The sequence below is a fragment of the Platichthys flesus genome, chromosome 4 (genome assembly GCF_949316205.1).
Source record: "Platichthys flesus chromosome 4, fPlaFle2.1, whole genome shotgun sequence".
In the NCBI taxonomy this organism is placed as follows: domain Eukaryota; kingdom Metazoa; phylum Chordata; class Actinopteri; order Pleuronectiformes; family Pleuronectidae; genus Platichthys; species Platichthys flesus.
Window position 1 is genome coordinate 23204383 of NC_084948.1, and position 13500 is coordinate 23217882.

Genomic DNA, 13500 nt, shown 5'->3' on the forward strand with positions numbered 1-13500 from the left:
TCTGGGTCTGTGAAAAAGGGCCTCCTGACACAGATCAAACCAAAACCAGTGCCCAGATTTACCAAATGCACGTTAAATCTCTAGCTCTGTTGATCCACTACGGATTGTCCCAGTTGCAGCGTGTTTGTCCAAAAAACTACTTTGGCCGTTTCTCCCTCTCTTTCTCCTCTTTTTTCCCCGGCCCTCCCAGGCTCACAGTTGAAATACTGTGCTGTAGTGCAAAGGCACTCCATTTAGGAGTAATTACCAGCCATCCATCACTCCTTAGATTGCCCGGGGTCGAGCCCTCCCGTGCCCTACGTGCCCCTTTGCCTCACCATTTTCCTCCACCCCCCTGCAGACATGTGGTCACTGCAGCAATTATGTTGAGTGCGTCCTGAGCTTTACACTTGGAGTTGGTGGGTAAGGCCTGTGTGTGAACACTGCCGCTGTTGTGATGCCTGCCGCCTGCTTCTTGCTGGCCCCTGAGTGGCCCAGCTTGCCGACACATCACCCCACAATGCCACATTCACCCGTGCCTTAACCCGGCCCTGTTTACAGGAAGGGGCTGGCAGGGCATGTTTAAATAGAATGCATTTAGTTTGTCTACCAGCACAAGGCCAGGGTCAGTTGGCCACCTGACTCCTGTGTCGCACTCGACTGACTTATGGCTCAGCGTGTCACTGCTATAAGAAGGGGTCAGCCGCGGCACTCGGAGAGGATGTGGCCCTTCTCTTGTGCACAGAGCGTTTACAATACACTTCCTCTGACAGACTGCATGAAGATGGGTAATGAATGGAGATGGGTAATGGGTAAAAAAGTAATGAGCACAAGATCCTTCTAGTTCCCTCAATATTTTATATTCTGTTGCCTAGTTGACCCTGAAGGCCCAAGTGTTTCGGCCATAAGAGCCTGAGTCAACTTTCCATGCATTTCTAAAAAGTTTGAGATTCTTAACCCATCACAGTTCACAAACACTATAATTCTATTTATTACCTCTGCTAAAGAAGTGATCACGCCCCTGCTCGTTTATTTATTTGCTGTTTCTACACAAAAACTGCTGAACAGATTTCATGAGAAAAAGAGAACATAAATAAATAAATCCAAATAAAATGTATTATTATTATTATTATTATTATTATAAACATATATCACATATCTAAACAATATCTAAACAAATAAAATATGAATTAACAGTACAATGCTTATATTGTTGTGGTCATTAAATAAAAAAATGTAATTATATTTAACATTAGTGTCATACCAATGCCATTCAAGATTTTCACTAAATCCATCTGAGTAAAGTAACATATTTCCCTGCTTATAATGTTTTATGAATAATACATATCTAATATTGTAGATGTTTTTTTATTCAGTGTGAAACATATTTTTCTAAATATATGTTGCATAAATCCTGTGTGAATAATTTGTTCCTCTCTCTCCTCTGATTGACACGGTGTCATACCTGAGACAGTCGCAGCCGCGTGCCATCGACTTCTCCTCCCTCCCTCCCATAATGAGTCCTGCAGAGTTGCTTTCTCTCCTCTTTACTAATGACTGCACCTTAATTGTTCTCGCCCAAGTGCAGCAGGAGGAGCTGGAGGTGCAGAATGCGGGAGCAGTTGTAGCCATTGTCTCGGCAAATGAACTTTTCACACCTGCCCTTGTTTCATTAGAGAGAGCTGTCTGCGGCCCAGCATCCACGGATGAGGGAGGAAGCTGTGAATGTGTGTGCTCACTTTGTGCTTGACTGCATGTGTGAAGATAGGTGTGTGTGTGTGAGTGTGTGTGGGGAGGGGGTGTTCACTTTTTACATTAATACATCTGTTCCGCACACACCTCTACTCTGTGCAGATGCAAATGCCTTTTTTTTGACAACACACAAATTGGGAGCATAATTTAAGGGGCCGTTTCTAAAATGTATTTTAATGCTAAATGCTATACTGTATGACTGTATTTATTATTAAAACCATATCATAAATGTGAGAGTCCACCTCCAGATACTTTTACCCCCTGACCTGTATGGTTGATATCAGTTCATCTGCTTTGCCGCCACAGGTCTCGTGTGCATGAAGTCGAGCACCTCAGTGGTGGAGCTTGTGATGCTGCTTTGTTCTCAGGTGAGCTTTTCTTTTTTCTCTCTCTCTCTTTCTCCTTCTCATCACAATCCTCTCTCTCTCTCAGATTCTCTTTGTCTCCTTTCTCTCGCCCCTGTCTTCATCTCTTTCTCTGCCACGCTCCTCCTAATAACATCCTTTCTGTCAGCGTGCAGTGATCTGCTTTCATCTCTTTCTGAATATAAACTAACACATTGCACAATCACAAATGGGAAATTGCTGTGCCAATAGCCCCATGCCGTGCAGCCGTAACTCTTTCAAATCGTATTTTAAACTCACAGAAAATGGATTCTGTCTTTATTCCTGTCACAACTGCAGACTTTTAGTGCACGCATGAATCTAGGGTTAATCACTGGTTAAATTCTTAAAGGGCATATGCTTATGACATATAGCAAAAGTTGTTTTAAACTCTGCCGGAGCTTCTCTTATCAGTGAATCCTTCCTGGAAAATGTTCCTTAAGCCAATCGTCCAAACCAGTGACGACACGCAGGCTCCAAAGTCTCTCTGAGAATCCGGCAACTTTCTCACTACACCCCAGAGCTTTAATTCCCAGCCCTCCTTTGAGCGAACGAGCCCCACCTCGCGCCGCGCTGCTAGTGACTGATCACCTCGGAGCTGACCCCCTGAATCTCTTGTTAAGCCCTTGTTTTAGAGAAGGTCAAAGCCCTGATGTAGCAGTTAGAAGAGAAGATATTTAACATACCTTCTGTCAGCCCATCAGTCTTGCATTGGGAGCCCATAAGGAAGCCATTACTTGGTGCCTCTCTGTGGATCCAGACGGCAGAGCCACAGCCTTGAGGAGGTGGAACTGCCACTATGTGCGCTCCGCAGTATCCGCAATCCGAAGCCCACTTCAGCAGGGAGCTCAGCCTCTGTTATATGGAGGCCATTATTCAGTGGCTCTCCTCCAAAGAAATGCACATAAATGGGGGAAGCCAGCGCTGAGTTATAGTTGAGCTTTTCAAGGTTTTTTGACGGACTCCCTTTCGTGCTGCTTTTCTGTCTGTGGAGTATCTGTGGGAAGTTGCTCTTTTCCAGATCTAGGATTTATTGCAGACGAGAGCGTCAGCGTGCTGTTAAGGGTTTGAGCCCCCCCCCCCCCCCCCCCCCCCTTTTAAACAGATAGCATTACTGCGGCTCCAGAGGTTCCTGCCATTAGGGACTCTGGGGATGAAACCCAGGCTGAGATATCGATCAGTCAGTGGGAAGTTGAAACTGCAGCATATAGCTTGATGTCCTTCTACAACCTTTTAAACAGCGATGAGCCATTGCTCTGTATTCTTACACTGCACCATTGGTTATTATCCAGTTATGTTGTCACCTGATATGATTTAAAACCCATTCTGTACTGATAGATCGTTGATAATCGGCGACTTCCACATTATTTCTCTTCTTTTATTTTCATAGATCAGTTTTATAATGAACTAATCTATTTATTTTTAATTATAACTATGCTGCTTTATAGTAACTAATACAATCTTCGGTATCACACACGGTATCTGAAGTGCTTTCAAAAAGAGCAGCGACTCCTCTCGGATGCAGTGTGATCTTTGGCTGACATCACTACAAAGTGCCAACTTCAACACATCCCTCCCATATTTCAACATTAATGTTTTGAGACAGCCAGGAGGGCATTTAGCTGACCTTTGGTCCCCTTCTGTTTTGTGACCTGTCAGTTTTATGAATAAATTAGTGCTAATGATCTGCCTTTCCTTATTTATGCATACTAATCACAGCAATCATTGTGCGGCTGGCCGCGGCCGCAGACACTGTGTGTCTCTCCTCATCTCTGGCAGCTGAATGAAAAGGTCAAGCAGCTCTGTTTCTTGTAACAGCTTAAACATACAGGGCGGGGGTCTCGAGTGGAGCCACAGAGCTTTAGTGATGGAAGGCCTCCAGATGTGCAGAGAAAAGCACAGCAGATAAAAGCCAAGGCCCCCGCGCAGTGACAGGTTGGATTGAAACACCACAAATACTTAGTGGCCTGCTGAATTTCACCGAGATGAAAGTGGGAGGAGACTGAACCTTCTCAAGGCCAGCGGGCTGTTTCGCTCGGTGATGGGACTTCTGGGGATTTGAGGTCCACGGAAAGGTGGTGGGTTTTTTCAAAGATAGATGGAGGACTGGTGCCATTGTCCCGTGTGAAACTACAGTATCATCCATCACTGTCCAACGTTTCCCCGTGTTGTATCTTGCGTCAAAGAATTCCCCCGCACAGATTTACTATGTTCTTCAGTTTCATTCCTCTCATTAAAAGTTTTCAGCAGCAGCAGCTGTTTGTTTACAGAAAAGTATACAAACAGTTCAACAGCAGAACACAGGGTTAGAGAGGAAGTTATTCTTCTCAGGCATGTGAGGAAACTAAACCTTTAATGTAGAAGGAATGACTATTAAACGTAAATTTGTCCAGTCTACAAAATAAAAATAAATAAAATGCCAACGCTTGCCGTATTTTTAATAACACATTTTTTATAACAATAATAAAACCGGACAATGTGGTGTCACTCTGTCGCCCCTAAAGCGCCAACAGCCACATTTTACCAGTATTAAATCTCAGCTTTTCATATACAAGGAACTAGACAAACTTCCAAAGGCCAGACGTGCTTCACTTTGGTCACCGTCTGCATTTACATCAAGGATCACATCTCTTGAAGGAGGCGCACGTCAGACCTAATTCCCTTCAAATGGGCAGCAGAGGACTTTTTAAAATCCCTGCAATCAAAGGCAGCCTCCTCTGGGAGCTCTTTTCTCCAGTATTAAAAAAAAAAAAGAAAGAAAGAGAGCCTCTGAAGTTCCTTCTCAGCTGTCAACAAGCATACCCCAGACAAGATAGCAAATTTGACTAGTTCACGCTATACCTCCGCCGACCTGCTGCCATTTCCCTGGCATCGCCCGAGTGGTACATCTGGCTTGATTTCCGTATTTATTTTTGTCACGTGAGCGCGGTCGCAAGTTGAGCCTCAGAAGACTGGCTGTACATGATCCCTGTCCAAATCAGGAACAGCTTATTCCAGGCAGATCCTGTAGCAGTGGAAGGGGGTCATGGGGAACATTTGGAGACCAGATGCTCGGCAGTTTGTCGGCACCATCTCCCTGACTCAACGCATCGCAGGGTCAGGCTGTGTACTCTTGCATGAACCGGTATGTGTCAGGCAAGACAACTACGTACAAAAACACATGCCCATACATAATAATGTCAATGTCAGTTATTCAGGTAGTTTACACAACAAAAGCTGCTTATCTTGCCCATCACAGGGACAGAGAACAAGCAGCATTGTTGTGTATGACTACAGATTATACAGTAGGCCATATCCCTGTATATCCTCTCTTCTGGTAAAACAGTAGTATTCATTTCACGTGATAGGATGGTCACATTTCGATGTTTCTTTTATATGTGGATAACGTCGCGTTGCACGTACAAAGACATCGGCCTGGAAATCTATTCCTTTCATTTCCCCCCTCCTCTTTTGAACTGTGGCCTTCTCTGTTTTCTCTTCCATTTGTACCTCGGTGAGGATACAGGAGAGCTGCATTTCCCACAGTGAAAGGCGCGCTCTCCAACTGCTTTTTAATCATTTACAGAGCATGTTGTGAGACGGCAAGTGCTGGCACTCTGGCCCACGGCTCGGATCCCTTCCAGGCGCACTCTGCAGGGCCCGGTGAGCCGGCTCAGTAATCTGTCACTGTAAGGGACAGAGGAAATGGCTGTATTTAAGTGAGAGGATATAGTTTCATCCCACAATTACATCTCTCCTGTGCTCACTGATCTTTTCGCAGAGGAAGAAATGATGGTTACACATGTGGTGCAGGATTTCAACCTTTCATTTTTTTTAAATAAAGGATATATTATAAACTAAATGCTTTCTTTACCTTCTTGGATTACACGCTATTAAAATGTAATCTGAATTACAGTTAAAATATGACATTTGGTGGCTGAAATGTGATTCCTGTGATGCATTTCTGAAAGATCTGGTTGCACAGAGGATCAAAAAGGGTAGTTTGATATTCATGCTCTGTACTTGTTTCTGTACTTTGCATTGCTGCTGGAGAAAGTGCTCTTTTCTGTTAGTATTATGCTGCCTCGGTTTGTCCGGAGGCTTGAAGTAGCCAAACTGAGCTTGTTTTCTAAAACCAACATCTAATATCATATAGTGTTTTATTCAGAGCTTTTTAATTAACAATTTCCAGCCCATACATCAAAATAAGATGCAGAGCTTCTGTCGGAAACACATCACAAACACTCCTCTTTTGCAGGAGTGGCAGAACTCTATTCAGAAGAACGCCGGCCTGGCCTTCATTGAGCTCATCAACGAGGGAAGGTAATGTAACCATTCACTTTTTCATATTGAGTATAAATCACACAGCATCACTTTATTTATCTCCTCTGTTTTCAGTTTGTGCGTTTTGGTTTTCTGCCCGGCAACAACAAAAACCCTGTTGGATTAAGTGGCAGGACGTAGATTAGCTCTAAACCCTCTTGCCCCTGTTGTCTGCTCTGTTGGGGTTCAAAGGTAAATAAGACTGTTGTGTCTGGATGAAGTAAGACTATCAACAGTAGAGCGCAGTCAGCCGCTCCTATTGGCTGCTCCCGTATGTCACCGTCTGTTTCACTGTCCGTCACCAGTGTCCGTGTTTCACTTTCTGTCTCCCTCCCTCTCCCTCTCTGGGTGTGGCCAGACTCTGGGATTTCCATCGGGCAGATCAGGGGCGGCTCAACCTCCTTGTCCATCTGCTGACCCATCTGCCCAGGCCCTTCCCCGGGCCCTGGCACTTGTCTCAGCCCGGCCAGGCTTCCACTCCCGTGTCCCCCGCTGGCCCTGGAACAAAGAGTTTCAGACGGCGGGGCCACACGGCGCTGTCCAGGGTGCTGCTGACAGATACACAATTTCCCAGTCAAGTCGCCGCACACCTGCTCAGCTTAACAGATCTAGAGGTAGTTATAGGCTGGTAAATCTGTTTGCCTTACGAGGCGTGGCTGACACAGACGCTGTATCTGCTGCCTGTGCAACAACACCTGCCGCTGGTGGCTGTGTGCCGTTCCTCTGTTTTATGAATCCCAAGGCCACCATCAAATAATAATAATTCCCTTTATTAAAACTGGTGGATTGCTAAAAGTAAACGATCAATTTACTTTAGTGTAACCACTGCTCCTGCTACCCCCTTGAAAAACAGAGAGAAGTTATCACCCAAGGTTTAGCTAGTGTTTCCCCATAGGTTGAATGATGAAAAACACTGCGAGGTTCCAGAGGTATGAGGGTAAAATAAGAGCACTTTGTGACTTGCAGATTCATTATGTTACTTTGTGAATAAAACAGTAGTTGGATGACTATTGTATATCTAAACTAAACGTCTTTTTAACATTTCAACCCCTTGTAACCATATGAATGATCTTTACTATTTAAGTGCTTTCTAACTTTCTTACCCCAGATTTTAGTATAATTTCTAATAATTAAATTGCTAGTGTTTACAGCTCTGTTCATACAGCTCCAATAAGACAGTGTATAAAAGCTACAACAATCACTGGTGTTAAGACTAATATGTGGTGTTTTGAGGAGTTGGACATGAAATGGTTTGAAAAATCTAATGATAGACAAACACACAAATTTGAAAACCTCTGATTGTGTTGGATGTGATTGGAGTCTTCACATTGTGTTATGTTTTTTCAGTCACTGGACATTCAACCTTCAGACCTGCACAACTGTGATGGTCCCTGGTTTTACACAGCAGCCTATGAACAACACATTTATATCATTTAATTCCGACAATGTGTGAATACTGTATCGTATTAATTAGTGTTTCCTTGTACCAAACACCAAAGCAGAGGTTCTAGTAGAGAACGTGCATGTTTTTTCCATTTCCAACTATCACTTGTCAACTTGCTTTCTCATCTATTCTTGGTTTTTGAAAACAAAGGTTGTCGTTGTGGGCGTCTCTCTTTAAACACTGTACGTCTGTCTATTAATGAGTGCTTGTCAACAGTTAAAGAGGCAATAGCAGCTGATGAATGCAGCCTTGGGATTACTGCCTCTCCTTGGGACAGGAGGGAAATTACAATCTGTATCAAGCACTGGAGAGGAACAGGGGCCGCTTTAATTAAAACAAAGCTAGCCTAATGGTGTGTAAAATGGCATGTAATCTACACAATGGCCACGGTGTTTTCCATTATTAAAGATACTGGAATTTCGATGTGAATATGGGTGGAGACGGCGGAATGTCTGGAATCAGCCGTGTGGGGAGTAATCCAGACTTGTCAGCAGCGCGGGCGCCCAGGGTTGATGCTCTGGTCAGTGGGAAGTGATGCTCAGTCAATCAGGAACGTGCCAGACAGGCTTCAATGCTCTAATGACGCTCCATTCCCTCCTTAATGTTACATAGGGATCCGTCTCTGACCTGCTGCCGCGCACCATAACACAGACAAATGATACTGTTCACCAGTGGCCTCTTTCAACAATGTGGCACGACAAGCTATATTGGCCTCAGACCTGCTCCGTCATTACTGCAGCTTTTGGGCCAATGGAAAGAAAACGTTTCCTAATTGATGATTAATATGTACGTAAGAGTGCTTGATTCGCCGTTGTCTGCAATGTGATAGGTTGCTCTGCCACGCCATGAAGGACCACATCGTGCGGGTCGCCAACGAGGCTGAGTTCATCCTGAACAGGCAGCGAGCGGAGGACGTCCACAAACACGCAGAGTTCGAGGTATTCGTCCTTTTCCTTCACCTGGAATTACACATTAAAGTCGGGTCACAGAATCACAGTATTTTACAGAAGAGAGTATAATTGGCAGCGCTTGTTTGACATCACTGCTTGGACAAGGTCAAATCTTACAATTAGCTTTGAAAATATAATATTTATTGTGTCTTCTAATGAACTCTACAAGAAATTACGCTCACATAAAACCGCCATTAGTCCCTTAATGTTAAGTAATCATGTCCCTCCGTGTCCTTGTGAGGACAACTCACCGGTACTGCTCTTATTGAGGAATTTAATTACTGGTAGCAAAGGGATACTCCAGCAATATTAATTTAGGAATGTGATATGAGCTTTTGCTGACCAACTCGGTGGGGGATATGGTCTGTGTGTAGCCCACCAACCCACATGAACCCCCTCCTGTTTCAGACAGGAAAGGAAAAGCTAGTGAGATTAAAGTAATGTATGGATGAAGGGGTTATTAACCCTTTATTTTCTTATTATTATTGGAAGTTACAAGAGAAATATAATCTTCCTCCCCTTTTATTTTTCAGTGTTATCTAATCAACACAATAACAGGTTAAGGGGCAAGAATACAAAATAGACGATTGTGGTTATTATAGAACATCAGACACACACACACATACACGCACACACATGTAAGGTAATCACACAACACCCTTCACACCCACACTTCCGCTGCCTCTGTTAGCAGCTTGTACATGTGAGGAGTGATGAGTTTCTTATCTGGGGAAAGCAGCCATCCTCAAACAGCTGCTTGATATACAGTTCTTGAGGATCCTTGACCCGCTAGATAAACTGGAAGAGACGGCTAGATATGCAATGTCAGGAGAAGGGGGAAGTGTACCTGGCCCCATCCGTTCTGTCTGTCAACTCCAGACAGTCTACACCCTTCATCTGGCTCTGACGTTACTTTATTACCCGCTCTCCAAGATGGAAGATTCACGACGCGGATAAGACATTTTTACAATTAAGTTGGTGTCAGGGCGAAGCGTCATGCGCTTTAAAGTGATAAATAACATTTGATATTTGTCAGAGCGTCTCCTGGTAACGTGAGCTGACAAGCAGAGATTGAGTTATCCGCCCTTTGAAGAATATGTTAAAGTATAATATCTGACAGAATTCAAATTTGAAGCAGGCAATTCGATTAACTTCCAGCTTCTGTTAGCAAATTAGATTTTGAATATTAGCAGGAGTTTCCCCCCCGGGTGGCACAGTGAGACGATCCAGAGTTAGATTGGCTCTTCTCTGTGACTTGTAGCCACCTGGAACGCTCAGACAGTTGCTTCGGCTTCTAGAAATTGATTTTAAATCATAGTTTTTCACATTTTATCGTCCTGACACTTAAATATTTACTCAAACATTGTTTGGAACATTGTTCTTTTGACAGATTTCTTGTAATATTTGCAGAATCATCAAAAGACACTGTGTTTTTATGGGGCTTTTTGTTTAAAAATGCACAATGCACCATTGCCATCAGGCGACAATAACATATCTCTTGCTATAAGGCCACTGTAGCTTTCTAAACCTTGACAGTCGATATTCTTTGTGGATCTATTAGAGTATTTCCCCTTCGCCTCTAATAGCACCATCCACGTATCCCGAGCAGGGAGCCTCATCTGTCCGCGGGAAGGGAATGGGCTGCCTTCATCCGCTTGCCATGATTTACTACACTCCTCCAAGGGAGCAGAAATATATCTCTCAGCTGTCCGCTAATATCTTTATGCACTCAAGTGTGTTGAATGAAGCAATAACATTTTTCAGGGTGACAAATGCTCCATTAAGAGGCTCTATGTTCTGGCTTTATTCAAGTAAAACATCCTCTAATGCCATAAGCACAATATCAGATATCACTTTTGGCAGTGGACACTGTAGCCAAAGCCATTAATGTACAATGAGGCTCACACTATGCTTTTCTTTTGAAATTAGTCCAACTGCGCCCAGTATGCTGCTGACAGAAAAGACGAAGAGAAGATGTGTGACCACCTGATCAGTGCCGCCAAGCACAGGGACCACGTGACGGCCAATCAGCTGAAGCAGAAAATCGTCAACATCCTCACGAACAAGCACGGCGCCTGGGGGACGCTGGCCCAGAGGTAAGCTCCTACACCTGGGACACAAGAAGGGGAAGCTTCAGGGCCAATGTGGACCGTTGCTACTCCGTGTAAGGTCTAAACCAAGGGCACCAAAGTTACCTGTTCTTGAAAACTCTGCAGTGATGGGACAGGACCACCGGTTAATGTCATTTTCCCAGGATCCGATAGGGTCAGCGATCGGGTCAGCAAACGCAATTACAGTGCGGAGTGGCTTAATCCCCCGGGGACAGCTGATTGGCCAGTCGTCCGACATGCTGGGGGTGGAAGAAGGGGGTTGGGGGTGTTTCCACAGTGTTGTCCAGGCATTCATTGACCCTCTCACTAACACAGCCCAGCACCTGGTGTTAGTTGCAGACTTCCCCACGGGCCCTGTTAAAATAACTGCGGGCTCCCCTGCTCTATCTCCCACCTCTCACCTCCACCCACATGGTGGCACACATACAGGAGTGGAGCTGCGTGTATCAGAAGTGTTACAACGGACTTTGTGTGTTGTACCGAGTGTTGGATTTCACGATGAATCTATTGTTATTGGTGTAACAGCACACATGCAGTTGTTATAAAGAGAGAATTGTTCATCTTCAATGGATGCTTGCAGGTAAAGCAGCAGTGGGTTTTATTTTAAGACAAATATTTGTATGTAAAAAAAAATACAGACAAGATGCAGGGGCATATATTTGCAGTAACTTAAAATATAATACGGCCCAGACCTGTTAGTCACCTGACAACCAGTCTAAACACTTTTATGCTTTTATCATCAAGATCCATTTATTATTTCCGGCAAAACAGTGGAAATGTTAAAAAAGGCCCTGTTTCACAAAGGTAAAGAAAGCGATACACAATTCCTGGATACGTCCAAAGTTATGGACTCACACCCAAATGTACTCGGTCGGTCCCTGACCCAGGACCACAACCCTCCAATGAGTAACAAACAAACGTACAGTATTGGTCCACACTGTTTTATTTGTGCTGTGAGCTGTATTCAGTGAACCTCCACTGCTGATTTGTCAAAACCAATTTGGTCTCTCTGCTGAAACAGTAGCTCTAGTTTGGGTTCAGGTTTTAGAAAACACAGTGCAGATGTTTGCTAAGTTGAGATTCGTTTCATATTTTGCCATCGTCCAAAAGTCTTCTAGCTGGTCTGATTTAATTCTTGCAGCTGCACGTATCTTTGACTTGACTTGACATTCAGAGTTTCCTCCCAAGTAGCAACATTTGGTTTCTGTTCTCAGCGGCTTTCAGGAACGATTTTGCACCGTCTGTTTACTTTATGATGATTTCTACATTTTGGCTTCATCCAATGTTTCCCCTTTCAATTTCTAACAGGCCATTCATTTGTGGTAATTTCAGAATAATTGCAGAGAAACAAAACATGTCTCTGGTATTGTAAAATAATTTCTTTGTGTGTGAGGAGTTTACAGTGTCCAAGTGCAGATTTTAATAAAACTGCCTGAATGGCAGTAGCCAATGACAGAATCTGTTGGATTGGATTCTAGGCTCTTGTTCAAATATTTATGGAGCCCCTCTCGGAGGCGAAGCATTTGCATTGAAACAAAAGGTTATTGAGCGTGGGTGCATTGTAAATGATACTGCAAAACTTCCAACAAATTCAAATTTAATGGTAACCTGCTGGTGAAGAGAAATGATGCAATATGCTCACGAGCTCAAGGCAGTGTTGCAGTTCAACAGCTTAGTCTTATTCAATGCTACATTAACTTTCCCATTTATGCTGCTGTTGTAAAATATAAAGCCCTCAAGCATTGTGAGGTGGCTGTCAGTACGTGTGTGTGTGTGTGTGTGTGTGTGTGTGTGTGTGTGTGTGTGAGACTTGTTAATGTTTGTTTTCACCCCCATGCACAGAAATTGCTTTGTCTTTACTCCTAAGTTCTGCCTGGAGACACGCCGAAGGATATTTATCATTTGTGTTGAATATATTATCAACACAATTATTTCTAGGCAGGAGTCTGAACGTAGTATAACCTATATATTTATCATTTTATTTTTTTTAACAGTGTGTGTATACAACTGTGTGCAACTACCCGGTCTGCCACTAAAGGCATCCAGTTTTAAATTTAGAATATTGTTTTTTGACATATCCCCTGATTTCCCAGGGACGATTCATGGGTCTTGATGAAAAGAACCCTTCATATTAAATTACAGATTTCTATTAGTTAGTGCAATGTGCTGCAGCTTGATAGAATTCAAGGGACGATTGGGCCTTTTCGGAGGTATGCATTCTATTTCATCCTTTATTTGAGGGTCCCATTGAGATACACTATGTTTTCTGTGGTCAAAATGGGCAGCAATTGAACGTAGAAGGTCTCTGATAGAAATACAAGCAGGAACAGATAACATAGAAATACGTATACTATAACACATTCAAAAACACACAACAGACCCAGAAGCATACAACAGATGGCAACAATTCTTAATGGAAGATAATAAGCACTTGTTAAAAGCTATGAAAATATGAAGATATGAAAATTGATTTTAAAAGGTTTTTCAAAATAGCATAATTCCAAGTTTAAAAACATTGTTCAGCTCATTTCAAGCATTTGGTGCTTGAGAGCAGAAAGGCAGATTGACCCTGCTCTGTT

The 13500-nt window shown here is 43.4% G+C and overlaps 1 protein-coding gene across 1 annotated transcript in view; it reads left to right on the forward strand.

Annotated features, from left to right (window-relative positions):
- The window catches only part of nbeab (neurobeachin b), a 172283-nt gene that overhangs the window by 82272 nt on the left and 76511 nt on the right, over positions 1–13500 (forward strand). Inside the window, exons 33-36 of the mRNA XM_062385419.1 lie at positions 2038–2099; positions 6352–6416; positions 8690–8798; positions 10740–10906. Coding sequence (XP_062241403.1) covers positions 2038–2099; positions 6352–6416; positions 8690–8798; positions 10740–10906 — 403 coding nt within the window. The remainder of the gene's footprint in view (positions 1–2037; positions 2100–6351; positions 6417–8689; positions 8799–10739; positions 10907–13500) is intronic.